The sequence below is a fragment of the Lutjanus erythropterus genome, chromosome 21 (assembly GCF_056507025.1).
Source record: "Lutjanus erythropterus isolate fLutEry1 chromosome 21, fLutEry1.hap2, whole genome shotgun sequence".
In the NCBI taxonomy this organism is placed as follows: domain Eukaryota; kingdom Metazoa; phylum Chordata; class Actinopteri; order Lutjaniformes; family Lutjanidae; genus Lutjanus; species Lutjanus erythropterus.
In genome coordinates, this window is record NC_139337.1 from 15,624,014 (window position 1) to 15,650,718 (window position 26,705).

The 26,705-nt window shown below is 41.3% G+C and overlaps 1 protein-coding gene across 4 annotated transcripts in view; it reads right to left on the reverse strand.

Annotated features, from left to right (window-relative positions):
• myripb (myosin VIIA and Rab interacting protein b) overlaps positions 1-26,705 on the reverse strand; it is a 148,021-nt gene that overhangs the window by 48,564 nt on the left and 72,752 nt on the right. For all 4 annotated transcript variants that reach the window (XM_084747680.1, XM_084747678.1, XM_084747681.1 and 1 more), the window contains exon 3: positions 22,545-22,766. In XM_084747680.1, coding sequence (XP_084603806.1) covers positions 22,545-22,766 — 222 coding nt within the window. The remainder of the gene's footprint in view (positions 1-22,544; positions 22,767-26,705) is intronic.

Consider the following 26,705-nt stretch of genomic DNA (forward strand, 5'->3'; position numbering starts at 1 on the left):
AAATGTGACCGTACCTTGAGGTACGCTGGTAGAGAGCAAACAACACTCTCCCGACTCAGTCTGGCAGACAGGGCGTGGGAGACGGATGACGATGAATCATTGATGCTCGGCACACAGATCACAAACAAAACACGCAAACACGCACACACACACACACACACACACACACACACACACACACACACACACACACACACACACACGCACACACACCGGACGCGTGCACACACACATTTATCTCCTCTCTCTTACTCATCCGTCCTTTCCCATTTACAGCGTGGTGTTTTTCTCTGTGCCATCACTGATTTTGTGGTGACAGAGACAGATGGAGGGATTGAGAGGGGAATGGCTCACCAGCAGAAGAGGAGAAATCTCCCTCTGGCTTTTACTTTGCTCTGAAATAACATTAATAGCCACTGTTGGCCTTTGTTTTTCTGGCTTGCCTTTTGCATCTATTCCTTGTTGCACTTCTTGTCATTTTTTCAGGACTTCATTCATAGCAGTGTCCAGAATCCCTCATTCACTACTCCCTCCTCGGTATCTAGGGATTTCTATGTAGAGGATCATGTAATGACCTCACTATATGGTGAAGAAAATTTATTTCAACCCAACAAGAGTGGAAAGATAACCCAAGATGATTTGGTGAGCTTGACTGAGTTTCTGTCCAGTCTGAATGAAGATGACAACGCAAGCCAACTAGTTAACGTGATAACTGTTATCTAAGATATTGAGGTGATTATAAAAATGCTCAAAAACACTATTCTCAGACTTGGTGTCTGATGTAAATGATGGTGGTCAGACAGTAAGAGTGTGGTGACTACCAGGTATAATCAGGCTAGAGATCATATGAGAGGACTGCACTGTATATTGGAGGGGGTGAGGGTGTGAGGTAGGAGTGAGGATAACAGATTGCATGTGGAGATGGATGCCATATAGACGAAATACAGCGCCATCCATCAAGCGAGCGCCCCTGTGACAGTCAGCCCTACCTTTCGTGACTCACTGGTCACACTACAACCCTGGAAAAGATGCACCACAGTGCAAGTGGTCTTGAAACTATTTCGGCATGCCGTTAGATTATAATTTTTTAATCTATTGTACATTTATCTAGCCTCTTAATTACCCATGTAAGCCTCATTAGGATAAAACATCCCCAAACAGCATCAGAGGAGCTTGAAGCAAAAAACATCCCAGGGCAAAATAAGCTCAGCTGTAAACACTATTAAACTGCTGCGTAATAATGACAGCCGAGTACAAATATCACATGTATGAGTTCAGCTCATTTGGATGACCAGTTTATAACAGACTGCTGTTTCAGCTCCTGTATTTCTGCTGTTCTTCCTCCAGCTGGGCTTTGATCATTCATACAAACCTTTGCCCTCGCTCTTTCATGTCCACGTACACACACAGGCGTACACGGTACTCCAGGCCAGGGCAAGAGCCCACTGCATTATTCATAGTAATGCCGTCACACTGAGTAATTGAAGTCATGAAGCAGGGGAGGCGGAGGGCGGGCGGGAGGCGGGAGACACCTTCTCTCTCTGCCTCTCAGTAGAAATTGTTTTGATCATTATCAGTGACCTCTGAGTGTGATCAGTGCAGACATCAAGGTGATCCTCTCCATCTAAAGGGCAAAGTCAATACAGAAAGAGATTGGGGGGAACCGATGTATGGACGGACATTCAGCCGCACTGCAGGCTTCTGATGGCGTCACTTACTGAAAATATAAAACATGGAATACACAATTCTGCAGGATTCATCTGTTAAAGTAATGGCTCTCAAGACCATTACAGAAAGAGCCACAATGTCTGTATGATATTTGGCACCTGATACACAAGGGGAAGCAGTGAAAGTGATGCATGAAGGAGAAAGATTGTTTTCTGTGCCCTCACAGGCTGCAGAACTGATGGAATTTAAAAGTTATTTTGCTGGGAAGACTTAATTAATGACCATCATCAGCACAAGGGACACTCGCCCCCATTTCTCACTAAATGCCTAATAGATTTTGTATCATTTATTACATAAATCTGCCGCCTATTTTATCACGTGTGCACAAGGATAGAATAACAGTAATAATATCATAATAACTTTTTTTTGTGTAGCACCTTTCATACAAAGATGAAAATATTAAAGTTGTGAGTAGGCAGTTTACTTTTGGTGCTACCATATCTTGCAGCTGTGCTGGAAAACCAGTGGACGAGTGTCAACAACCTTGTTACCCCTTCATCCTGCTTTATGACAACAGCATTTGTCAGCAAAGGAGAAGATCAAGCCACGTCTGGCAGATCAACACCAGATACTGGGCATTTGGGCAGGGCCTGCAACTGGGTGATGGTGGCAGACTTAGGCTAGAGGCTGCTTCCCAGCAGGTAATTTTAGAGAGAGGGTGTTCCTAATTGGCTGTTCTACAAAAGCAAAGGCGCGTGCAAGTCCCTTCAGATTGTGTAAAGGCTGACTGAATGGCAGAAAATCGTGCAGCTTGTGATGGATTTCCAATACCTCTTTTGGCCACAACAGCATAGAGTACAAAACGTGCATGAAATTGTCCCGGCACCACACAGAGCTTCGAACTCACTGATGCCATGGCGCTTGCATCAACAAGTGGCAAAGAGGCACGATGACAAATAGTGTGGAATAACATTTGAAGGGACAGTGGTGTGTGTTTGTGTGTGGCTTTCACTGGCATAAAGCTCAGCATCAGCTCAGTAACAGTCCAGTCCTGAACTCCACGTCCTTTACTGTTTCTTGGCCCTCACCTCAGAAGAAGAGTGTTGCTGAGGAAGCCAAAAAGGATATCTGAACTCTCTTCCCACTGTTAGATGGCATTGGAGCTGCCTGTGAAGCCTGGGGCACTCTGCCCTAGAGACATGAAGCTCTGGAGGGGTGTTTTGAGAAGATGAGTCAAGGAAAGAGGAATGGGGTCTTTGGGTCATGGAGAGTGGGCCCTAGGAGGCATGAGGTTTTGCAGGGAAACCAAAATCTTCTGCTGCTGGTTGAACTCATGAAAGGGGCTAAGTGGAGTGATATGATGCAGAAAAGAGAGAGGTAGAAGGTTTTAGTATGTTCAAACTGTCTCCTCCAGCTTTAAATTGGGACTCATTTGTTCACATGCTGCATGTAAAGCATATCGTGAAAATAATTATAAACAGCAAAATGTAGTTGTCATTGAATTGAACTTGAAAATTTACAGAGGCTCATTCCTTTCAGTGTTTCCTGGTTTAATTTTTCTTTGTCCATTAGTGATGATACTTCCTGTAAGTGATAAATTACTCTCCATGCATTTAATCTCTCTCTGCGCTGCTGTAGCCTTTATGTTAACATGATGAGATTCAATTCAGACTTACAGTATGTTGCCGTGTTGAAAGTGTTATGGAAATGTTAATAGGTCTGACCCAGTTAGATTGCCATCGTGGCTTTTTGCATAAAAGCAAGTTGGGCGCTTGATCTGGATCTCATGTAAAATTACCATCACATTTACAAAACGAGCTGAATGTCTGAAAGTAAAGAGCCGTTTGAAGATACTGAGCTGTATGTAACAGGCTTGTTCAGCTGGATATTGTACAGTTATACTGTGTCACTGTTGTGTTTCTTATTTGTGCAACAGTTTTATTATCTTTTTTTGTCATTGAAATCAGGCCTGGTATTTCATCATTTCAGGGGCAAAGCCACTTGGCCTTGGTGTGATAATTTTTTTGAGGGCCTGAAGACCAAATGCTGGAGCAGCAAGGCCATCAAATAAAACAATGCTTTTAAGTCTACAGAAATAATGAATGTATTTTAAGGATTACAGATTATTTTATTTATTTATTTTGGTACTCTACCTCATTATTTTCATATGTATATAACATGGATCTAGCTGTTTGTCACTGTGAACAGAGACTGCAGTCTGCAGTGTAGACCACAGAGCTGTAGAGTATCATTAGGCTTCATATCATGTCAACACTTTTGTCCACATTCACAAGCTCCGTTTCTCGCACTCATCTTAGCACTTTCTGTCTCTCTGCTGCAAACAGATGGTTTTCCAGCAGGTCATACCAGGCTTGAAATCTAACCCACTACTGTATCTGCACACAACATGTAATCTTACTTGTTAAGAAATGCTGTATGAATAAAAAAAAATAACAGTAATGTGTGGCGGTAACATGCCAAAACATGCTGCAATGCACCAGCAAAGACTGCAAGATAGTAAACATGAATGTAAAAATACTGATTTAATATACTTAGAAAATTGCTTTGTAAATGTTTTATGAGGAAGTAAAATTGTCTTGACATGTTTATCAGACCTTACACCATGTATTTCAGGGAGCAACACTGAACCAGGGCACCCTTAAACAAGTGACAAAATAGAATAAGCTACTGACCAGAAAATTTAAGTTTTGTGCTTGGTTCATGTTTATTTATTTAGCACAGCAGCTATGGTTGCTCTGTGGCTGTGACTGCTGCGCCACTTACTGAGAGAAACATAAATGTATAAAATGTAAATCTACAGAAAATGCTGGAAAGCTAATTGCAAGGACTGAAGTGACAGTCCACAGGGAGGAATGTAAATGCTGCTTGCTGTGAAATGAATCTAAAAGGAAGAAGCCTGTCTTCTTCGTGCAGCCCACAGCAACATGGAGGATGTAAATACAGACAATGATGAGACAAACTAATGAACTGCACTTGACTCACAAATCAAACTGCTGGCCAGAAGCTGTCTCCTCTATACCACTACACTGAGAAACCACAGTAAATGCAGGATGGAGCCAAAATGGAGTGTATGTGTGTGTTGTGGCATGTGGAGGTGGTGAGGAAAGGGATTAGTGTGCATGACGGGCTTACCAAAAGACGTGTTTAGCCTACACTCAGCCTCATTTCTTGCTTCTCTTTCTTGTTTGTCCCCTTGTGTCTTTGTCTGTCTTTGTGTTTGTTTCATTCTGTCTTTGTGCTCAGATTCTTGCGTCTGTCGATGTTTGAATAAGCTTTTTGCAGCTGTTACTTTGTCCTACATGTTGTGCTACATCTGCGCGTGTTTGAGAGAGTGGGTGTGTGTGTAGCAGTGTACACAGCAAAGAAGTGTGTGTTTATCTGCCGGCAGATACTTGAGGCGGTGACACCAGGTGGGAACCGTTACGTCAGAGCGCGTCCTTTGCAGGTAAACAGGAAAATCTGATATTTGAGGCAGGCTGAGAGGATATCAAACTCACACACTTACTCCAGTTGGGAAAAGTGTTTACTGAAACAAATTTAACCAAGATGTGCACGCTTCAGATAGTGTTGAAGTAAACAGAAACAGAGTGTGGAGAGGTGCCGTCCCGCGGCTGTTTGGTGGCGTGAAAAATGATCTCAGCTGAGTGGGGAAGATACACCGCCTCAGAGATAGGAGAGCAGAGATACAGCAGGAGAGAGCGACAGACAGTCAGGGTAAAAGACGTGAGAGACAGGCAAGAGAGGAGATATACAGAGACCTTCATTCAAAATACATGAATCCACAACTCAGGAAGAGCCACTACGGAGCCTGCAGGGCTGCCACAGCTCACCTCTGCAGGTGAGAACAAATACAACTGACACAAATGGTGCTGTACACAAATTAGTAATTAGTCAGATATGTTATTGTGTCATACACCTGTACGTGTCCAGCACTATAGGTGATTATCTCCTTCCTCATTGCGAGTAGACAAGTTTGTCTTTCTGTTTTTTTCTCATGCGTCACTAGGGTTGGGAATCAAGTATTCCAAATAAGAACTGATTAAAAAAAGTAAGATTCCAATGCAATGAATCATCCTATTGATTCCTACAGAAATTTCACTTCCACTCATTTCAGATTAAACCATGTACTGAAAACACCTTCTGTATAACGACCTGGCTCTCTGTCTGTGCCTATAGATATACTGTCATTACGGTTATCTAGCTAACGTTAGTTTAGCACAGTGTCTGCCATGGTAACATTTATCCGTAGTAACTGGTGTTTCATACAAGTCTGCTGTGGAGAATGCAGTAGGACAGAAATAATCAGTATTGAGAATCGTTAAAATCCAAATGATACCCAAGCCTGTGTGTCACATTTGATATCAGGGATGGGCCAGAAAACAGGACAGCAAACAGTAGAAACAATCTCTCTTTCAAACTTAATGCCCACTAATTTGGAAAGATGTTTGTATCCTGCTTGAACAGAGACAAATGAAATGTGAGGCTGAGATGACAAAGAAACAGGGCAAAAATTGCCATGTCCCCTCAGATGTTATGTTTCCAACTGAAATAACCGAGGTGGAGCTGATAAATGCCCGTGATTGCTGCAGCATTATGTGACTTGAGAATAAATGCTGATTATTACACAGTTCTGTTAAATACTCTGACTGGTCAACCATGGCATGTTAAGGTCTGTTATTTCTGAACAGCAGACTGTTGCTACGAAGACCAGACCATTGCTATAGATGCAGCTCTGATCATAGACTGTGGAGGAATGATAAAATAAATTTTAAATCAATAAAATAATTTTCATATAAATATTTTATGTCAAATGATTGAACTTTTTAGTAACTAGCTATTTAATGAGCAGGATGATGTAAAGCCTGTCATTGTGGCCAAATGATGATAATGAAGAAGGAAAGTTCTGCATCGCCTTGTCAAGATTTGTTTTTGCAATAATGACCTGCTCACTGTATATTATCCCTTACTTGCACCCGTTCTGACTGAAGACAAAAGCCAAATGCTAGTGGGTGTTTCTTGGTTTGTTTGTCCATTGTGTTGAAAACAAAGACTGTTGGTCCCTAGCTTAATCAATAAAATCTGCCACACTGCACTGACAAGGTCCAGAAATAATCTATATTGAGGTTGAAACAGTGAGTTTCCATCACCAGTAATCCTTCAAAGGGGAATAGCGAGTGTTATTTAATCATTTAGTTTATAAAATTAAAGAAATAAAGAGAAACCACACAGTTGCACATCATGTCATCAAATTGCTATTTTTTTTTTCCTTAGTTCACACTGTTAGGAAAAGGAGAAAAGGCTGAAGCTGAAATGTGTCATTAGCAAAGGTTTGATGCATTTACCTTCTATACTGTAAATGGTAAGAAGCAGTTTGTCCGTCAGTCAGACAGTTCGTAGGTTAGTTAGTGTTTGATTCTTGATACTACTCAGATCATCAAAGCATCACATCAAGCAGCAATTATTCCCTATACACAAAATACACACCCTAAGGCAAACACACACCACACACAAATACATGCACAAAATGTCCTGGCTCCATGCTGTGACCTTCCAAGCTCTGATTTCCTTCTGAAAAAAAAAAAGACCACAAAACCAGATAGACTTTCAGTGGTGCATTTGTATGGTGCGTTTGTGTGCCCTCGTGAGTTCGATGAACATACAGTGCCTCACTTTGTGTATGTGTGTGTCGACTGGGTACGTGTGCATGTGTGTGCACTTGCCGCTTTGATATCTCTCCCATTGGCAGCCCTGATATGAACGGCTGCTTTGATCCCGTTTGAATCAGACAGCATCACCCAAGATGCTCAGCTGCTCTGAACAAATAGCCCAAAAGACAGAGACAGAGAGACAGGAAGGGAGGGAGGTTCCTATTTTTTCCAGTTGTTCTGGTTGCTTTGGGCCTCTCTACCTGCTGAAAAATGTCCTGTGGTACTTCAGCTGCCAACAGCTTCATAACACAGAACTGTCAATATTTGTTATTTGTTATGTTATTCTTTTTTTTTTAGTGCACACACTTTGTCTAAAACAAGCCAGAGCAGAAAGCTGTAACTTTCTGCGGGTTACCATCCTCTGCAGCAGAAAAAGCTCCACAGCAAAGATGGCGGAAGAGTTGCTGAAGCCTGTTTGCTGTTTATTTGTTATTAGTTACTGTCTGTGGCTAATCTCACAGACTACTGGAGCCATTAGCCACATTTTGGCCTTTGTTGCGGCAAAAAAACAAAAAAAAACCAACCTTGACATCCATATAAAAGGTTTGTTTCAGCTTAAACCACAGCATATGCAGATTAATTCCATACCCCATATGTTATGAATCACTAAAGTTATGCATGATTCAAGATGAACAAATTCCCATTTTGTCAGCTTCGCCACCATCCCTGCTATAATAAAAGAGAGATGACTTCACTACCAAATCGACTGCAACCAATTTTAATGAAATTTAGTTTGTTATAAACCTGCGTAATTGAACGATTGAATGATAGTGGTTACTTGTTTGAATAAACTTCATTTCTATGCCAAAACATTAACCTTCTGAAAAGCCACAACTTGCAGGCACCAACAGGTAACATCAAGTGTAAATTATTTAGAATTCCAGCCTTTGCGAGTTTCTCCAAAAATGTCGATCTCTCTCTGTATTATATTGTTGTAAAGCCATTTGGTTACTTTTAATGTTCTAAATAAATAACAAAGTTTTAAATTGTTTTAAATTAATAACAATCTTTGAATTGTGCTACTACATGTTCTCTTTCCTCCCACCTCCCTTTCTCTTCCTCCCTCCATCTCTCTAAACAAAACTGCCACGCAAAATTATAAAAACACGGAGAAGAGAAGGTACATTATAGTATACTATACGAAAAACTTTATTCAAAACTTTGCAGATCTCCACTGGTTCTGGTGCTTCACCATCTGTCGCCTGGCAGAGATGTGCACTCCACTGAGTGCACTGTTCTGATATAGGGCTAATGCTTGATTTGAATGTATGAAAACAGCACCATGGTGTGAAATGCACCCCCTCCTGCTCTGTTTTGACTGTGCACGCCAACCAACACTTCTCAATATGGAGCGTCTCCAATTATGGCAAATACTTTCTGTATTTTTTCTGTATTTACGCCACCAAACAGATGGTTCCATGAAGAATTTATGAATACACTGATTAATTAAAGTCGACTAATTAACTGATAATATTACATTGTACGCTAAATTGCACACATGCCAGAAAGCACCATTTTTGTAAAATACAGAAAGGCCAAGGCAAGAAAAATATGTTTCCAGACTGCACTGACCACAGGGGCAAGCAGACGAGCACGCAGGGAGCCGGGCAGCATGCACCTGCCAGCCCCAGAAGCCCAGGAGCTACAGACTTAATAACATCTGATGATTTTAAACAAATGAGATCAAACAGCACTCCTTGCTCAGGTGGGAAATCATGACTAAACAAGGTGAGCGGTGTGCAGTCAGCTCTGCAGCGAATCACTGGCTAAGCCTCATTTAAAGTGCTGAAAAATGGGAGAGGAGGTGCAATGAGACAGAGGCCTGGAGCGATGCACAACCATTGATATGCAGCAAAGAGAGGAAGAGAGAGCAATAAGGGTGTGTACGTACACACCATCTGAAGTCCCTCAGCAATACAGCGGTAGTGAGATACTGACATTAGCATATTCAGCTAATTGTTATTCTTTTACGCTGTCTTTGTTTCCCAGAACATTAAATCCACAAAGTCCATGTGTGTCAGATGTGTGTGTTATATTTCTCAGCATGCATGTGCATATTCTTCAAAGGCATGTGGTGAATACCAGTCAGCCTCCTGGGGTCTTTCCAAAGAAAGTGTTCACTGTAGTATATACACTGAATGAAACGGTTTCTTTTAAGTCAGACTAGTTCATATAAAAACATAAAACCTCCCATATGAATGTTTATGCTAATTCTTATATGCAGTGGAGCATGCTGGGAACAATCAAAATGTAGTGGTTTGGTATCAGTCCAGAAATTGTAAACACATATGATGGAAATGTTATTTGATCATACAGTCGGCAGGTAAAAAAAACATGTCAAATGGAACAGTTTCTACTTGAATATTGTACATTATGGACAAGAATGCAGATCTCATTATAATTTCAGGATGGACACAGGTGAGATTTAGCCCTTGACTTATCTGCTTTGCTGTTGCTTATTTCCTTATGCTATTTACAAGGTTCATTAATGGAGGGCAGGCCAGCTCAATAAATGTGAATTATTAATGTTAAAATACTGGTCTTTCAAGTGGAGAGACTGTTGAGCAAAGATCTGTTCTAAAAGCTGGTGGTTTTCACAGTACAAATTTAAATTTCACCATCACTAAGACTCTTTTCTGATTCACGTTGATCTATTGGCACAATGTCATTTACTCAGTAACATCATTACAAACCTGTGATGAATTGTTTGCCACTGACGCTTGCAGTGGGAGGCTAAATGGGGGGCATATACAAAACCTTCAAAAAGTGTTATGATAATGTGTGAATTATTTCAGAAATTATTTGCCTTTCATCAAATATATATTTTAAAATTTCATTATTTATTTCGAGGGTTACAGCTTGATTTTTTTTAAAAGTTGTGACTTGTTCTGAATAATGATGAGCGACTTCTGATCAATCTCCATCACATTATTTGTGTTTTCTCTAATAAAATAACTGTTCACACCTGATATGAGCCACTTCCGAGTTCACTTGACAGAAGTCCAAGACCATCCCTTCAAGGCTGACAAGAGAGCGGTTGTTCGGTTGGTTCGCACCAGAGTTTGAGTGTCCATACCAACACAAACAAAATGCACCAACGGGGTAAACGCTCCAGGTTTTGGCTGGACTAATGTTGACCACTGTCGACTGTAGGTAATATACTGACTATGGATAAGTACCTCATACGACAGGGCTTCAAAAAATTCCCAGCTGTCCCTTTAAACTATATTATATAAAAACACTGTCAAGCAAGTTTTAAATATTACTGTCATTATTATTAAAGGTATAGGTGGAAATACTGAGATATTGGAAAACATATTTCAACTCTTATTTGACTTTAATTTAAGGCGGCTCTTGGGTTGACAGGCGAGGAATGTGCAATGAGTATAAAAATCCTGCGGTGCCAATATCTTATTTCTTTTATGCTACAGAGAGTTGACTGTGGCAGCAGATCAGACAGTGTGATCTGCCTGAGGGAGGGATGAAGGCGCAAGAGAGTCAGAAAATAAGTGAGGGGTGAAGTTAAAGGAGGGGAAGAAAGATTACTATTCAGGCCAAATTCATGCAGGGAAAACACAGAAGGATAAAAAGCAACAGTGATCTAAAAGTTTAGTTGAAAACATCAAACTCAATTCTTAATGAGAAAGCAGAGATCCACTTCATCTGCCAGTCATGCAGCTCTGCTCACATCCTCTCCTGCCAGCCTACCAGGATATGAGACATGAGTGGCTGCGCTGGGGGGCACCGCCCACGCTGGAGATGTTTTTGATAGATCACATCTGCAGCTTGTAGTCCAGAGCCAACAGTGAGGGGAGGGGCGGACTCAGAGGGAGAAGAGATTCAATACAGACATTAAAATTTCTATTTGAGTAAATCAGCGTGCGGTGGTTACTGAGCCTCGGGGCCTCTTCTTTGTAAATGTTTGTAGATGGATTAAAAGTCATGACCTGAGATGCCATGATTGAAATATAACTGACTTAAGTTCTTTACCAGCAGTAATGCATCAGACCTGGATCTGCAAGTAAATCCTCTAAAGTCTGTTCCATGGAGAATGTATTTGGCTTGATTTATCGCATTAGAGTCTAACTAAAATGTGGTATATTGTGCCTGTTTTCCATTTTTCAAAAGAGAAAAAAAATATTTTGTTACATATTTGAGAAAGCATTAGGTGCTTTTCCAGCCACCCATTTTCATGTATATTTTTGATTTGCCAAAAAACGAAAAAATCTCAAAATATTGCAAAACATTGTGATGCTTAGCTGAAGTGGTGCACCAATAAAATCAAAATTACAACAGAATCAGAATTAGCATGTGACTTCAATGTCCACTGAAGAGATGAAAAATAGCATCAAACTAAATGCTGCGTTCAGACCACGGGCAACAAAGCATCGGGCTGTGAGCTGGCTGGCACCATGAAGCCAGAAACTGATGTCTGACACTTAAAAGTTGAACTGGCCTCAGTGTTTCTTAGTACTCTGTGACAATGTAGCTGGTCATTTTGTAGCTGTGTAACCAGTAATGTGATCATACAGAATGGTTAGGAAGGGTCAACTGGCTCCACTACTTCTTCTCTCAATAAACCAACTCCCAATCACATAATGGAGGAAGACAAGGATTAATTCTTTTGCAAATTTTCTAAAAATTTGGTTAAAATTTGCTATCAACTCAGATGGAAACTTAATTAGGACCTAAGTTTCTCTGGGTTTGCGATTCAGCATTAGCAATAATTCGGGCAAAACCACACAAATTGCTTCTCAGAAGCCTTTAAAGGTTAATCTAAGTCACTCAGCTTCGTCCTACATTATAGAAAGGAGCGGGTCTAGCTAGTATTAGCTATCTCTCTTTCATGGGTCCAGTTGTGGTGATGGCAAATGACCAGACTGTCAAAATTCAGTTGTCTGGTTACCTCAGCACTCAAGCATTCAAGTCACAACATGAAGCAAAGCAAAAGTGCTAAAATAACAGGGCAACGGCTAACAACATCGGCCTCCCAGCTGTTAAGTGCCATTTAAGTTTCTTCTCTTGCCTGTGGATTTTTCTCCTTAGCACCTGTCTTCAAGAAACCAAAGATGTGTGTGAACCTTTAATTTTATTTTTGAGCTCATCCAGCCAGTTTAATTTTCAAAGTGCATAAGTCAAAACAAACACCAAGATAAATCTGTACTTATTCGTGAGCAAAATTGAATTTTAATTTCAGGCAATTTTAAGATAATACAAATAAATTAAGGAGAGTTGTCAGGTACAAAGACAATAAACTGTAGCTTGTATGCTCCTGTAACGCTCTGAATTCTCTGGCACATCTAAGGAATTAAGCTCAGAGCAGAATGAGATTTTGACCCTTGAATGCAGCACAAAAAGGACAGACACACAGCTTTAAAGCAGCATTACTGGGTGTTATGCCACTACAAGTGTTACCTGCATCTTGCTCCACTCAGGTTCTGTCTCCAATCCCACTAACCCCCAATAAAAACAACAAGGGCTTTAGCTTCTGTTCTGATCCACTAGCCAACTTACTGCCTAAACCGATTTAGGAATCATAAGATTTCCAATCACCTGCGCTGCGAGCCACAAATGACCCCGTTCACGTAGAGAGTTCTGACATGGCAGCCTTGTTTCCGCAATCATAAAAACGTACACAGCAACTGCAGACTGTGCTTCACTGTACCTCGGTTCACAGCTGGACCTGGAGTGGTGCTCAGATCAGAGGTGTGACTGATTCAGTATCACCCACCTACACACACACACATACACACACACACACACACACACACACGCGTGCACACAGAGGAGGCTGGGGAGCTGGAGGCCAACCAGTGAAGTCAGAGAGACATTAATGACTCAGAGCAATATATTCAAAATAACACACAACGGCATTCACACAACTGACAGGAATTAACACACCCACAAGAGGGAACAGTCAAGGTTCTTAATGTGCGTAAGTCTGTCTCTGTGCATGTGTGTGTGTACTCACATGTTTACCTGAACAGCGGTGATTTATCACCTGCTTTAGAAACCAACCTCCACAGAGAAAAATGCTTTCATGGGAGATCACATAACAGGGAGAAGTTACAACGCAGGAATCACTCAGAACACACAGATACATGGTGTAGTACACTCTAAAAAATAACGGTTTCAAAACGGTTCTTCCTGAAGGGCCGAGGTTCTACCCAGGACCATTTTCTTCTAAAGAACCCTTTTTGGAAGAAAGAGAAATCCTTGAACTCTTGTGTCAAGGTTCTTTTGTGCAATAATATAAAAAGGTTCTCAGCAGTACCCCCTGATTGGATTCTACATGAAACCCTTGAAATATAAAAAGATTCTAGGTAGAACCCCTGAATGGATTCTATATGACACCTTTGGGATATTATAAGGTTCTTAGTAAAACCCCTTGGATGGGTTTGACATAAAACCTTTGGAATATAAAAAGATTCTCGGTAGAACCCCCTGGGAGGGTTCTAGATGAAAGCCTTGAAAGTGGAACCTTTATGAAAGGCTCTACCGTTAAACAAAAAGGGTTCTCTTCCAGGGACAAACCAAAGAACCCTTTATGGTTCTAGTTAGCACCCTTATTTCTAAGAGTGTACAGACACACAGAAAGGTAGCTACTGCTGCTGCACGCACACACACACACACACACACACACACACACACTGAGACGCTTCAAGGCTGAAAAACTCAGCAGTAATTAGTTTTAAAGGAAACTCTGCACAAACTGTATTAGTAAAATTCAGGCACGATTTAGGCAATATTTCAATTAATGAGGCCGAAGTACTTAAATAGATCTGAGTCAAAGCTAAGTTGGGACCACCAGTGTGCTGTGCGTGTGCAACTTGCAAGGTTCTCCGTGTTTGTGTTGTCTGCTGTCGTGTGCATAAAGTGCAAATCACCATCAAGAGTTACGATCGACTGGTGGCTCCTGTGTCAGCTGGGTTGGACACGAGACAAGGCCGCCGCAGAGGGAGAGAAGAGGGGGAGATGGCAGAAGAGAGGGTGATTAGTGGCTCTCCTTCCTGTGCCTGCAGCTCGTAAAGATGAGGGGGTTTGCAAGTTTGTTCAGCTGCACTCTACTGTACGTTTCTTCAATTGCTTTGAATTAATGAAAAGCTTCCTGGGTATTAAGCATGGGAATGTTCAGACACCCGATTTAGTCAATTTTGTGCGCTGATTGGAGTGAAATAGTTCATGATGAATCAAGAGCACGTTCACATGAAGGTAGCTGAGCCTGCTGCATGAAATACGGCTGCACACGTCAACTTTCTTTGCCGCTAATGTTGCCTCGTGTGATTTAAAAGTTCCACAGTGCAAATTGATCGTGCTACAGTGTGACGAATGAGAGAGGAGACCTCCATTCTTCATCTACCGAGGCTTGCAGCTTGCTGTTTTGGGTCTTTACTGGAAAAAACACACAACGACAAGTCCTGCAATCCCTTGTTCATCCAGCTGCTAAAAAATCCCGACAAACAAGCAGCAAGACACAAACAGATAGAGACATGTAAATGCCTTATTAAAGCTGAGACGTCGGCGGTGTGTGCACTTTTCATCTGCAGCCCGGTGCTGTAGGGCGAAGCCTCCCTGTCTAAGACTAGTCTTGCTCACCAGCACTGATAAAAATACTCCCGCAAGGAGGACAGAAAAAGATCACACTGTGACTCTCTGCCTCTCCTAGCCGCAGGTGCTTGTCTGGCAGCAGCAAGAGGGAGTTCGTGGAGTTTAGAGCACTGGTGTCTTTATAAACACACATCAAGTCCTATTATTGTGGGATCATTTTGAGATAATGTGAGAAAATAAATATTCATGAGCATGAAATATAGATAAATGCACTGGAGGTCTTATTACGGAGGCAGGTGATTGGAAAAGAAGACAGGTGAAAGGTCATAAAAACACTGGATTCCAAGGAAAAAGTCACTAAGTTAATTTTATTGCCTCTCAATGCTGTATATTAACAAGCTGATATAGTAAAAACAATACATAAGTCAACTGGTTATTGTGCGCCAGAGAGGATTCTAGCTTTGTCAGCCTGCTTAAGAAAATCAATGTGAGAGTTATGGGATCTATTTTCCATAAAAGCTCAAAGGATTTCATTATTAAACTTTGTGGACAACAAATCAGCAACATGTCGTCACAAGTTGATTTATTCACACAATAAAACATCTAGAATATTAATACAATATTAATATTAATAAGTTAAATGTAGACAAGTGTGAAAAAGGGAATACCCTCAATAGGGGAAGACAAATTTGCCTGGATGTGTTTTCTGCAAAAGATAAACATTCTGTTGCTGCAGACGCACACTGTTCAATTGAAGAAATCAATTTTTATACCATAAAAGGGCAGGTTAAAGTAATAGTTCAGATTATTTGAAGTTACATAAGGTACTTATCACTCGTCATTGCATTACCCACAGTAGATGGTGGTCAACATGCTCCCAGCTTGGAGAAACAGCAGGAGTACCAGCACAGAAGCTAAGAAATGAAATGCTGTAGACAGCAGAATTATTTCAGCAATCTAAAAATTTACATCAGTTTGACTGTATGCCATAGTATTCAGACTATTTATCTCCCTGTCAGACAGCCTTTTCCAAAGTGAAGCCACTGTTTTATAAGACATATAGCAGACGCCATATACTAACTACGGATAACTACCTCATACAACCCCTCTTCAGTTCATCTGAACTATGCTTTTAACATGATCATAGCAGAACTGTGGTCACGAGTCACACTGATCAGTACGTGGATTATCACTTACTGAACATACATGCTTTGTAAAAACAGCTTGTCTGGTGGCATATGAGTTCTGCTGATATGATGATGACAAAACATTCACTTCTCCTTACAGGTAAAAACACTCTCTGTGAAAGTGACAGGAGCTGCTCTCATAACAATAAATTGATGTGGCATGTCAGGCAAACAATTTCAGTCCCTAAATTTCTACTTTGAGTGTTTTGAACTGCTTATTAGCTCGGCCCCGAGACCCCTGAGCCAATCAGCTTCTTGTTGCCCTTTAAAAGAAGGCAGCCCCACAAAGAACCAACCAAATAATTAAATGTGGACTGTGTTTGTGTGTGTGTGTGTGTGTGTGTGTGTGTGTGTGTGTGTGTGTGTGTGTGTGTGTGTGTGTGGCTGTCCGTCAGCTGCGTGGTTACACCACCATGACAGTGCCGGAGCTCGCTCAGACTCACATTTAAAAAAATGTCAGGCTGTTAATGTCGCACTATAACTGCAGCAGCGTAGATATGTAGAGGTGTGTGCGGCCGTGTTTGTGTTTGCACGTGTACTCAGACTGTTGGCAACGCACACAATTTACCACAATGATGTGCGTCCATGCATTAAGTCAGCCTGATTAAAATATCTTAAAAGCAATTTAATAACAAAAAATGTGATTCAATTGAATTAAAATGCTAAGTAAGGGTGTGTGCACTTGGCTGTGCAATGTGCATGTGCTGTAAGCCTGTCCTGTTTGTGTGCGTGTGTTTGTACATGTGTACAGTACAGTATAGGCCTGCTGCAGATGCCTTAATCTCCTTGCAGTCATGCTTTAGGATGAGATTAAGCCATAAAGTGGTAAGAACAGTTCGTCACTTTAGTGTATTAATATTTCTGTGGACACACACACACACACACACACACACACACACACACACACACAAATTCTATGCACTACTTGAAATAAGGGTTCCAGAGTGGTTCTTCCTGAAGGGCTGTGTTTCTACCCAGAACCATTTGCTTCTGAGGAATGCTTTTTAGTAGAAAGGACATGTCAAGGGTCCTTTGTTAGACTAAGGGTTCCATTAAGAACCCTTTTAATACAAAGAACATGTTTTCAATGAAAGAAAGAGTTCAGCCTTGTTGAAAGCATGGGTGTTAGAAGATCCTCACCCTCAAATATTCAAATGTTCATCCATGTTTTAAATGGTATTTTTAAATGAGGATGTATCTGGATTCCATTAAATCAATTAATTTTACCTGTGTTCTTGCCTCATCTGTAGAATACAATTTGGTTCTTTGTAGAACCCTCAGAAGGCAAGAGGGTTAAGGTGAAATCCTTATAAAAAAGGGTATTTTAGATTCACCCTTGGCGGGTTCTTGATTAACCCCTTTGGAAAATAAAAGGGTTTTCTGCAGAATCCCCTGAGTGGGTTCTTGTTAGCACTCTTACAAGGTGCAAATGTTCTGGATAGAATCTCCAGAGCAGGTTCTGGGTGGAACCATTACAGATTAGAAGGATTCTCTGAAGAACCTCTCATAGGGGGTTCTGAGGGGAGCCTTTGACAGATAGTTCTTGGTATAACCCTTTATCTTGAGATCTAAGTGTAACCCCATCAAAATGGGAACCAAAATGGGAACCAAAACCCCCTGGGTAGGTACTTGTTTACCCTTTCAAGGTGGAAAGGTTCTGGATAGACTCACCAGACAGGGTTCTGGTTGTCCTATGGGGACAAGCAGAAGAACCCTATATGATTCCAGTTAGCACTTTTATTTCTAAGAGTGTTTGTACATCATTGTGTTGCCTGGGGACTGTACAGAGAGGCACAGAGCCGTCCATTTCTGCAGATTAAGCACAGAGAGGTGCAGCAGCTCAAATGTAAATGTGGTTAATGGAGACTTCATCAGGTGGAGAAGAGGTGGGGGAGAGAAACAGAGGGAGGAGGAGTGTTGGAATATAAAAGAGGACAAGACCAAAAAATTAAACTGTAAAGAAAGAGAAAGGCAGGAAGAGGCAGGGGAAAAAACATTAACAGAAGCTATTCAATGTGAGAATCAAAACAAAAGGAGAATTTAATGGCATTCCCCCTCTTGGATAATTGGGACAAGCACTTTCCTCCACTGTCATTCGCTCTCTCTAAATGCCTTTTTCATCTTACTCCCCCTCCTCCTTTCTCTCTTGACCTTCATCTCTCTTCATCGCCTGCTCTCCCCTTTTAACATTCTCCCCACTGCTCTGGATGTGGAGCCAAAACAAGGAAAAATTACTTTTCAGTTTTCAGTAAAAATATTTTGACTTCTCTCATCGAAAACCACTGGTGTGTGGTAGGTGCATGGGTGTGTGAGTGTGCGTGCTTGTGGACTGTGGGCTGAGGATGCTGTTAATTCTCTCAGACTGCAACTGGTCATGCTTGTCCCACTCGTTCAGGATGGAAAGCTGTGTTCGGTGCATGTGTGTGAGCATGAGTGTGCGATTTTAAAGGACCGGGCAGGTGTTATGACGAAGCTGCTGATTCACTTTCACTTTTCTTTTTTGTACACCATCTGCCATCGACACAAGCATCTCATATTAATTGACAAAAAAAAAGAAGCCATCAACCAATCGATGACTGCGTCCATCTAAACTACAGCTGCTCATAAATATAATTAACCGATATACAATCCATGTGCTCACATGTCATGTTTGCTCAGAGCCATGTGTCTGCATTCATTCATTACATTCTTATGTGCATCCATGTGTGAGTGGGTGACTTTAGCCTCTGAGTGTGTCCATGTGTGCGATGATTACAAATCTGCTTTCCCTAGACGGATCGCACTTGCAAGCAGCGCGGCCGTGCCACTGTGAATGTTGATGGACAGCCGGCAAATGCGTGAGTGAGACCATTTGGCGGTCTGTTCCCTTTTGCGAACGGATTTCGCATTTAGATTCAGCAGAATTCCCTCAGAAACAATTCAAAATGAGCCAAAAACACTGACACACTGATAAGCTGATTCATTATAGATGAATATAGTAATTTTTAAAACTTTTTGACTCGACTTAGATCGATGCTAAATACTTAATCAGCATTGTATTAACTGCACAGTGACTCCTCTTTAAAGATACAGTTCAGATTATTTGATGCGGGGTTGTACGAGGTACTTATCCATAGTGTATTACCTACAGTAGATGTAGTACGCTATATTTAAAATATTTCTACCACTTTACTTTCCCATCAGCCTTTTCCAATGGGAAGCTTATGATATATACATCAAATATCGCTCTCTCCAGACCAGTCAAACTCCATGGGCAAACTCTTAGTTTGCCTGTGTTATTGTGACCTTGGTAAATTCAAAGTCACACAATAACACAAACAAACAGACAGATCGAGGCAGTGGTAGACCAGCAACTCCAATATTCTGCAAGGTAAAGTAAATGATTTTGCCCGTGGAGATTGGTCGGTTTGGAGAGAGTGATATTTAGCTTATGTAACAGTGGTGATGAGAAAAAGCTGACCCCAAAACAGGGGGCATGCCGACTTCCATCTACTGTATGCAATGGACTATTAGACTTAGACAGATGCTGTATTTTGTTGTCTTTTAAAAACATTGGAAATAACCAGGAAAATAATGACAAATTACCTAATTAGCGCTGTACTTACTGCGCAATAACTCCTTTTTAAACCTCGTCTTTCAGAGAGCATCAGCCCATACTCCCCAACAGTTACAGTCTATTTAACATGAAACCAATGCCTTTGTTTCTTTTGCAATCATCCACTCCAGCAGCAGACTAATAGCTATTTCAAAATAATGTTTCAGGCTCCTCTAGCCTCAAGCTCAACACTCATGCAAGCTGTAAATCACTGTTCCAAATGACACGACTCCACCCGGAGAGGGAGAGTAATTCATGCTAAAACCAGATTTAAGCTCTTTTAATGCGCTAATGAAAAGTGCTGTATTTATATGTAGCTGGTAGACAGCAATGTTGTGACATCAGGCCCATCTGTGACTCAGTCTAAACCCCTAATGAGAACATTACTGAGCCCCGGGCAGAGACGCACACAGACAGACGGGGAGGAGAGAGTGCGAGGGAAGAGATGATCGATGCAAACCTTGCCACCTCTTCTGACTGCCATCATCCCTTTCCCTCCTCTTTCTCCTCCTCCTCTTCTTCACTGTCTCTCCTGCTCCCTCCTCCTCCTCCACCCTCCTGTCTCATACACCAGGACTTGGGGCAGCAGGTCTAACTCAATGCGCCGTGCAGCGAAAATCAATGAAAGACAAAAAGAGACAGAGGTGGAGGATTGAGGGGAAGAAATGGGGCCAAGCGGAGGGGCAACACATTCTTGGACAGCTTTGTCGTGCTCTGCAACTCTGTCCACCTCCATCTTAACACACACAAACAAGCAGAAGAACCAAGATGAACCACAGACACACCTACAGCTCTGTTTTTGCTGTCTTTCTTGTGACATTTCACTCTAAATATCTCGACCAAAGACATATGGAGTATCACATTGCATTTTAAGAAGATACTAGCATCAGAAGCAGAATTTCAAGTGGGAAAAACATGGTAATCTGACGCAAAGCTATAGAATGCCACATATACACTCTTAGAAATTAGGTTTCCAAAAGGGCCGAGGTTCTACCTAGAACCATTTGCTCCTAAAACACCCTTTGTTGAAGAAAGTCAAGGAAAAAAAAAAAAAAAACTTTTTCCAAAGAAAGAGATTGTTAATGTCCTTCAAGAACTTTTCTTCAAGGGTTTGTCTTTGTACCATATGAAATTTGTACCATATGAAAGGGTTCTTGGTAGAACTCCCCGGGCGGGTTCTAAATAAAATCTTTGGAGTATAAAAGGGCCCTCAGTAGAAACCCCAAGGCTGTTTCTTTTTAGCACCCAGAAGGTAGAAAGGTTCCATTACACCATAGAAAGGTTCTCTGTAGAACATCTAGTTTTTGAACCATTCTGTTGATGATTCTTGGAACCTTGGTGTTATCTAGGGAACCAGCCCTCATTTCCACCAGTTTTGAGTGGAAACATTGCAATCAAGGATGTCATCAACAGAGGACGCTGCGCCACGAATTGTAGAACATGACACACCCACTTTGGTTCCCAAGGAAAATCTGCTATTTTTTTTGGCTCCAGCTGGGAACCTACTTTTCAGGTTCTGAAACAGCTTCAAAGGTAGGTGCTTCAAATAAAATGGGACTGATTCCATGTTGGTGGAAAAGGTCTATCATCGAGGGTTATGTGGGAAACCTGACACAGATGGTTCTTGGTATGACCCTTTGTGTTATAAAGGTTCTACCAGGATCCAAAAAGGGTTCTGCTTCTAGTTTGCACCTTTATTTATAAGAGAAGACACATTACAGTCACATATGTAGATGTATGCATATCATCCATATTCTCTTGTCTAATATCTCCAGCTCACAATGGATTTTGCCATGTATCCATCACATAGACTGACTCACGCACTCCAGCCATATAATATTTGCAACACCCCACCCTTGCTGCCCAGACAGATTGAGCTTAATATTCGTCCAATGGTGAGTGCGGGGCACGAGAACAACTCCCAAGGCTTTGGACAGACATGCATCCGTAAACAGCCTTAACGGATGCACACACACAGTTCTGAAATTCAAATATGACCAGCTTGCAGCGCAGTTCCCCCACCTCTGCTGCTCGTCAGATTGTTTTCTCTTGTTCCATAAATCAAAAATGTCTCTTCTTCTTTTGTCTAAAACCCTGATTTTTTTTTAGTTTGTGAGCAGATAAAGCAAGCACAAGGAAATAAAAAAAGATCAAGAAAAAAAAGATTTCCCGCAAGAAATTGGAGCTATATAGTAGACATCTATGAAAATATCTGACATATGAATGATTATTCATCTTCCCTACCACACTGGGTCTACGTCTTTGTGTGTCTTGTGTGTATGTCTTTTTCCAATGTACATATTGTCTTTTCACCCCAACATGCACATTACTTAGACTACAAACACATTTCCCTCAATTTTCTAATCTGTTTTTATTACTGTTTGCCTTAATTGCCCCATCTTCTCCTTCCTTCGCTGTACAACAATAAAAAATGCTAAAAAGGCAGGAAAACAAAGCTTCAAACAGTTATTTTCCATCAGAAATTAAAACAGGACTTGGATGTTAATCAAACCAAATCCTAAAAACACCCATCCTTACAGCGCTGAGTCCATCAAAGTCCTGCCTTCCTCTCATTCATTCACTTTTTCTCACATCTGTCTCCTTCAGTGCCCGTATTCCCTCAATGTTCTTCCTCTCTCAATCCTTTTCATTTCCACCCCTCATAAATGTCCCCTTCATTTTTCTCCATCCCAATTTCCCCCCCAATCCAGTGTCCTCCAATTTACCAATTCACATCCTTTCTCGTCCCCATTCATTCCTCTGTCGTTTACTCTAATCTCCCCCCCTGTCTCTGCCGCTGTGTGTGAAATCACTGACCTGCCCTTCTGGCATGCAGAGCACAGCCAGGCTTTGTCCCTCTTGCTGTAGGTGCAGCAGGTCTTGCAGACGTTGTACTGGCAGTCCAGGCACAGGCGCTTGGGGTTGAGCAGGAAGGTGAAGGGCGCGCAGCAGCGGATACAGCAGTGCTCGTTGAAGCGGTGCTGCTTGGAGAGGATGGAGCATCTGCTGCCTTCCTCCGCCAGCTCCTGCTTCATCTCACTGAAAGCAAAAGAGGGAGAGGGAGGGAGAGGGGAAGAGAGAGAGAGACAGAGAGAGAGAGAGAGGACGGGAGGGGGAGGGGGTGGTAAGTGTCTGATCGAGAGGTAGAAAACGGCAGAGGACGGTGATGTAAAATGATTGGAAATGCTGTGGCAAATGAAACATTAAAAAGGAGGGGAGTACTAAATTAAGACGTGTGGGAGGGCAGGAGGGGTCACAGGTTTTGGTTTTCTCCCCCTCTTCTTCCTTTCTTTCTCTCTTACACCGATTCTGTGGAATTAACGTGATGGCTGACATTTCAATTTGGGAGGACCTGTCATGCCTTGTTTGCCCACATCAGTCAAAACACAGCTGAGGAGAGCACGGCAACAACGTCCGCTACATCCAAATGAAAAAAGCATTGCATCTCTCTTAACTAAGGGACTGGTTCTCAATCTGCAGGTCAGGAAAGAAAAGGGGGATGCAAGATCATTTCTGGGGGCTGTGGAGAAAAAAAAATGCTGTGGCAAGCAGCACCGACTAACAGTAAATAAACAAAAATCAACAGCTCTCAGTGACATCAGCCATTATGTTCAACATAAGGTTCAAGCCACCTTTTTAATGGTTAAAACTACAAACCACCACAAAAAAGACAAGTCCAACATTAAAGCTGCAAACACTGATGAATGGATCCTCACAGCCCCACGCTTGTCAAATCGTGAGGCGACCGCTCCCTCGTTACCAGACACTGATGGGTTGACACAGCCCTGAACCTCATGTTCCAGCATATCAAGTGTAGACCACATCATCAAATGATTGTCACACAAGTCTGTCTTCTTTTTGCCAGTAGGTGGCACAGTGACTATGTCTCCTGATTGGCACGTAGATGTCTTTAGGCCGTGACTCTTATCAAATATGTGAAATCTGGACAATTGGGTTTGGACAATGTACACTGGAGTTACAACAACATTCTGTTTTATGACGAAACATCAAAATGCTCAACGAAAACTTTTTTAAAATACATTTTCATTACGAAGGTCTCTAGATGGCAAACAGTGATGACATTTTTTGAAAGACATTTTTTTTTAAAAGACTGTTTTATTGTCTTGTTATTGTTATTGTCTTGTGCTTTATTGGATAGGACAGCTGAAGACAGACAGGAAATGAGAGAGGGAGAGGGCGGATGATATGCAGGAAAGGGAAGCGGGCAGAAATCGTATTCACAGCCTTTATACAAGGGGTGCACGCTCTACCAAGTGAGCTACCAGAGCACCCCACTAGTGATATAATATACCTTAGAATAGATTTCATAGTGCCAACCTGATAACTCTGGGGGGTCACAACTTGAAAAGGTTGGGAACCACTCAACTAAGGCATGGGTAGCAAGGACAATAGACATGATGACAATAAACTGGTATAAATATGCGCCAAGTTGAAAGTCTTACAAACACAAACCAGCCGGAGAGAAAAGCAGCATCAATGAAAAGCTTCCACAGTCATACTGAAGAGCTGTTTGAGCTTCAGTCCAAAAACAGTTTAAAAGTACAGCCATGAAGGAGCAGTTAAGAACAGCACAGTCTCACTAATCTTAACGCCTCAGAGAATTGTTCACACTAATGAACTATTAGGATTATAGACGGAAATACTGAACCAAAGCTTGTTTGAAAATTAAAAAAAAAAAAACCTCACAGCTGACATTGCATATAACTAACTGTGCATCATTTAATACACTGTACAATTTGTATACAAACAATTTGTTTTCACTGAAAAATGTTAGTGTGCAGGCTGCTTTTACATTTTAAGATGACAGAATTTAAAAAGACAGCTTACTTTTCTAGTAAAATAAACTTGACACTAATTTAGTTGTACTTGAGAAAACATGTTCAACAAGCTTAAGAACCAACAACTCCTCACTCACACTCGCACTCACAAACATTACAAAAAAAAATTGATTTCCTTTTACATTCTCTCAGTTTGAAACTATAAAAAAAGGTTTCAGGAGAGTTTTAATTCTCATTGGGAAGTCTGCTAATATACTGATCATGTTTCTTTAGAAACTTCATTTAATGAGTTGCTTGACCTCTGTGCAGTAAAGTTTTGATATTCAATGACTGATAAGACAGACTGGGTAATAGAAGTTGTTAATCAGAGTTTTAACCAGCAAAGCAGCTTTGGCTCTACTCAACTGTTCACATAAATTATGCACATGGGTTTTCCCTCTGTAGGATTTGTGCTGAGCGAGTAATGCACCATGGGCGGCAGAGGCCACAATAAATTATGTAATGTTTTGCATTTATATCATAAACCTTTCATGATCAGTACATATCGCACTTGTGTCAATGATATTTAAATTAATACACAACAAGGAGTGGGGCTTAAGTAACACATGTTTACACTGTCACACATCAGTTGTCATTAGGCGCGAACGGAGGCTGAGATGCAGAGATCGAGCTGTTGCTGCTGGGAAGGTGTGAAGAGTGCATTCAGCTCGAAGAGGCGTTGAGTAAATTATTTAAGCTGCTCTTCTATACACCGCACACAGCCAGGTTACAGTGCACGCTGCTCTCACTGATCCTTACAGAGCAGAAGCCATGCACAGTACATACTGACAGATATGTGCAAAACATTACCACAAAAATATCAAATAATAATAGTGGTAAATAGAGAATGGTAATGACATAGAAAATGAATAATAAAATAATTAAAAAAATAGTAATGATTTGAATATACATTCATATAGACACCAGGATGGCAATTGATTAAAAAAAACCAATAAAAGCTCTAACCAAAATTTTTTAAATGCCCTATTGATGTTTTAAAAGTAAATTTGTCCTCACGATGCCTGAGTACTTGTTCTGTTGTTAATTTCCTTAAACTCTGAATAAAACCATAAACTGTGTCTGGTCTGTATTTAAAACAAAGGGTTTCAAAGAGCATTGCATATCATCAACAGCTGACTGAATAAATTTTGCTGAACTGTATAAAATTGTATCATCTGCATAAAAAATGTGAACTAGCCTGCAGGTTTTAATGGAAATGCCAGTGTTCTGAATATAAATGGTGAATAACAGTGGGCCAGACACTGAACCCTGTGGAATGCCTCCAGTCACTGGAAGAAACACATTGACACAGGCATAACACGCATATAATTCACAGAAACACCCCCACATGTGCAAAAGATGTGTGAAGCTGACATCCTAACTAAACTGAACCACAAGTCATACATGTAAAATTAAGTGTGGAGTAAAACTGAGTGCTGAATGCAGCATATTGTGAATTTCCTGTGTGTAATATGTGTACTGTATGAGTGTGTGTGGAGCCAGCGGGGGCATTGCAATCTCCTGCTTCCCTAAGTTATTAACGCCGCTCTTCAAGCAGATCCTCTGCTGCCTCACTGATTGCTTTTCATATGCATCATTAGACGCAGCATATTAACAAGATGAACAAACCATTTCATATACAATGTCATGTGAGAATGGGGAAAGCTGGAGGGGTGGGCGTGAGGGTTGAAGGTTAGCGGTTGGCTTATGCATATTGTGGATACTGACATACGCAGTTATTTACCAAGATGATCAAAAGGAGGTTCTATATTCTGCGTGCACAAGGTCACAGCTGTTGGGAGTTGTTGGCCCCCAATCAAATTAAAACAATTTCAACAAACCTCCGAGCAACATGAAAGAGATGCCTCTTGTCTGAGCTGTAGCATCTGGTACACAACATATATACACACACCCACAGGAGCGAGCCAAATATCTGCAGCATACATTTATATATTTCAATAACTGGTAGAAGAAGTCGTCGCCTGGAAATCATTTCCTTCAGTTCAGATTAAGATCAGGTTCCATTTTGCCTCTCTGTGTCTGTGATATGGGTCTGATGAACAGCCCAGTTACGATGGCTAGCTCCGGCCGTTTAATTAAATGAGTGGGCGAAAATACACATATATCCAAGGACGAGGGG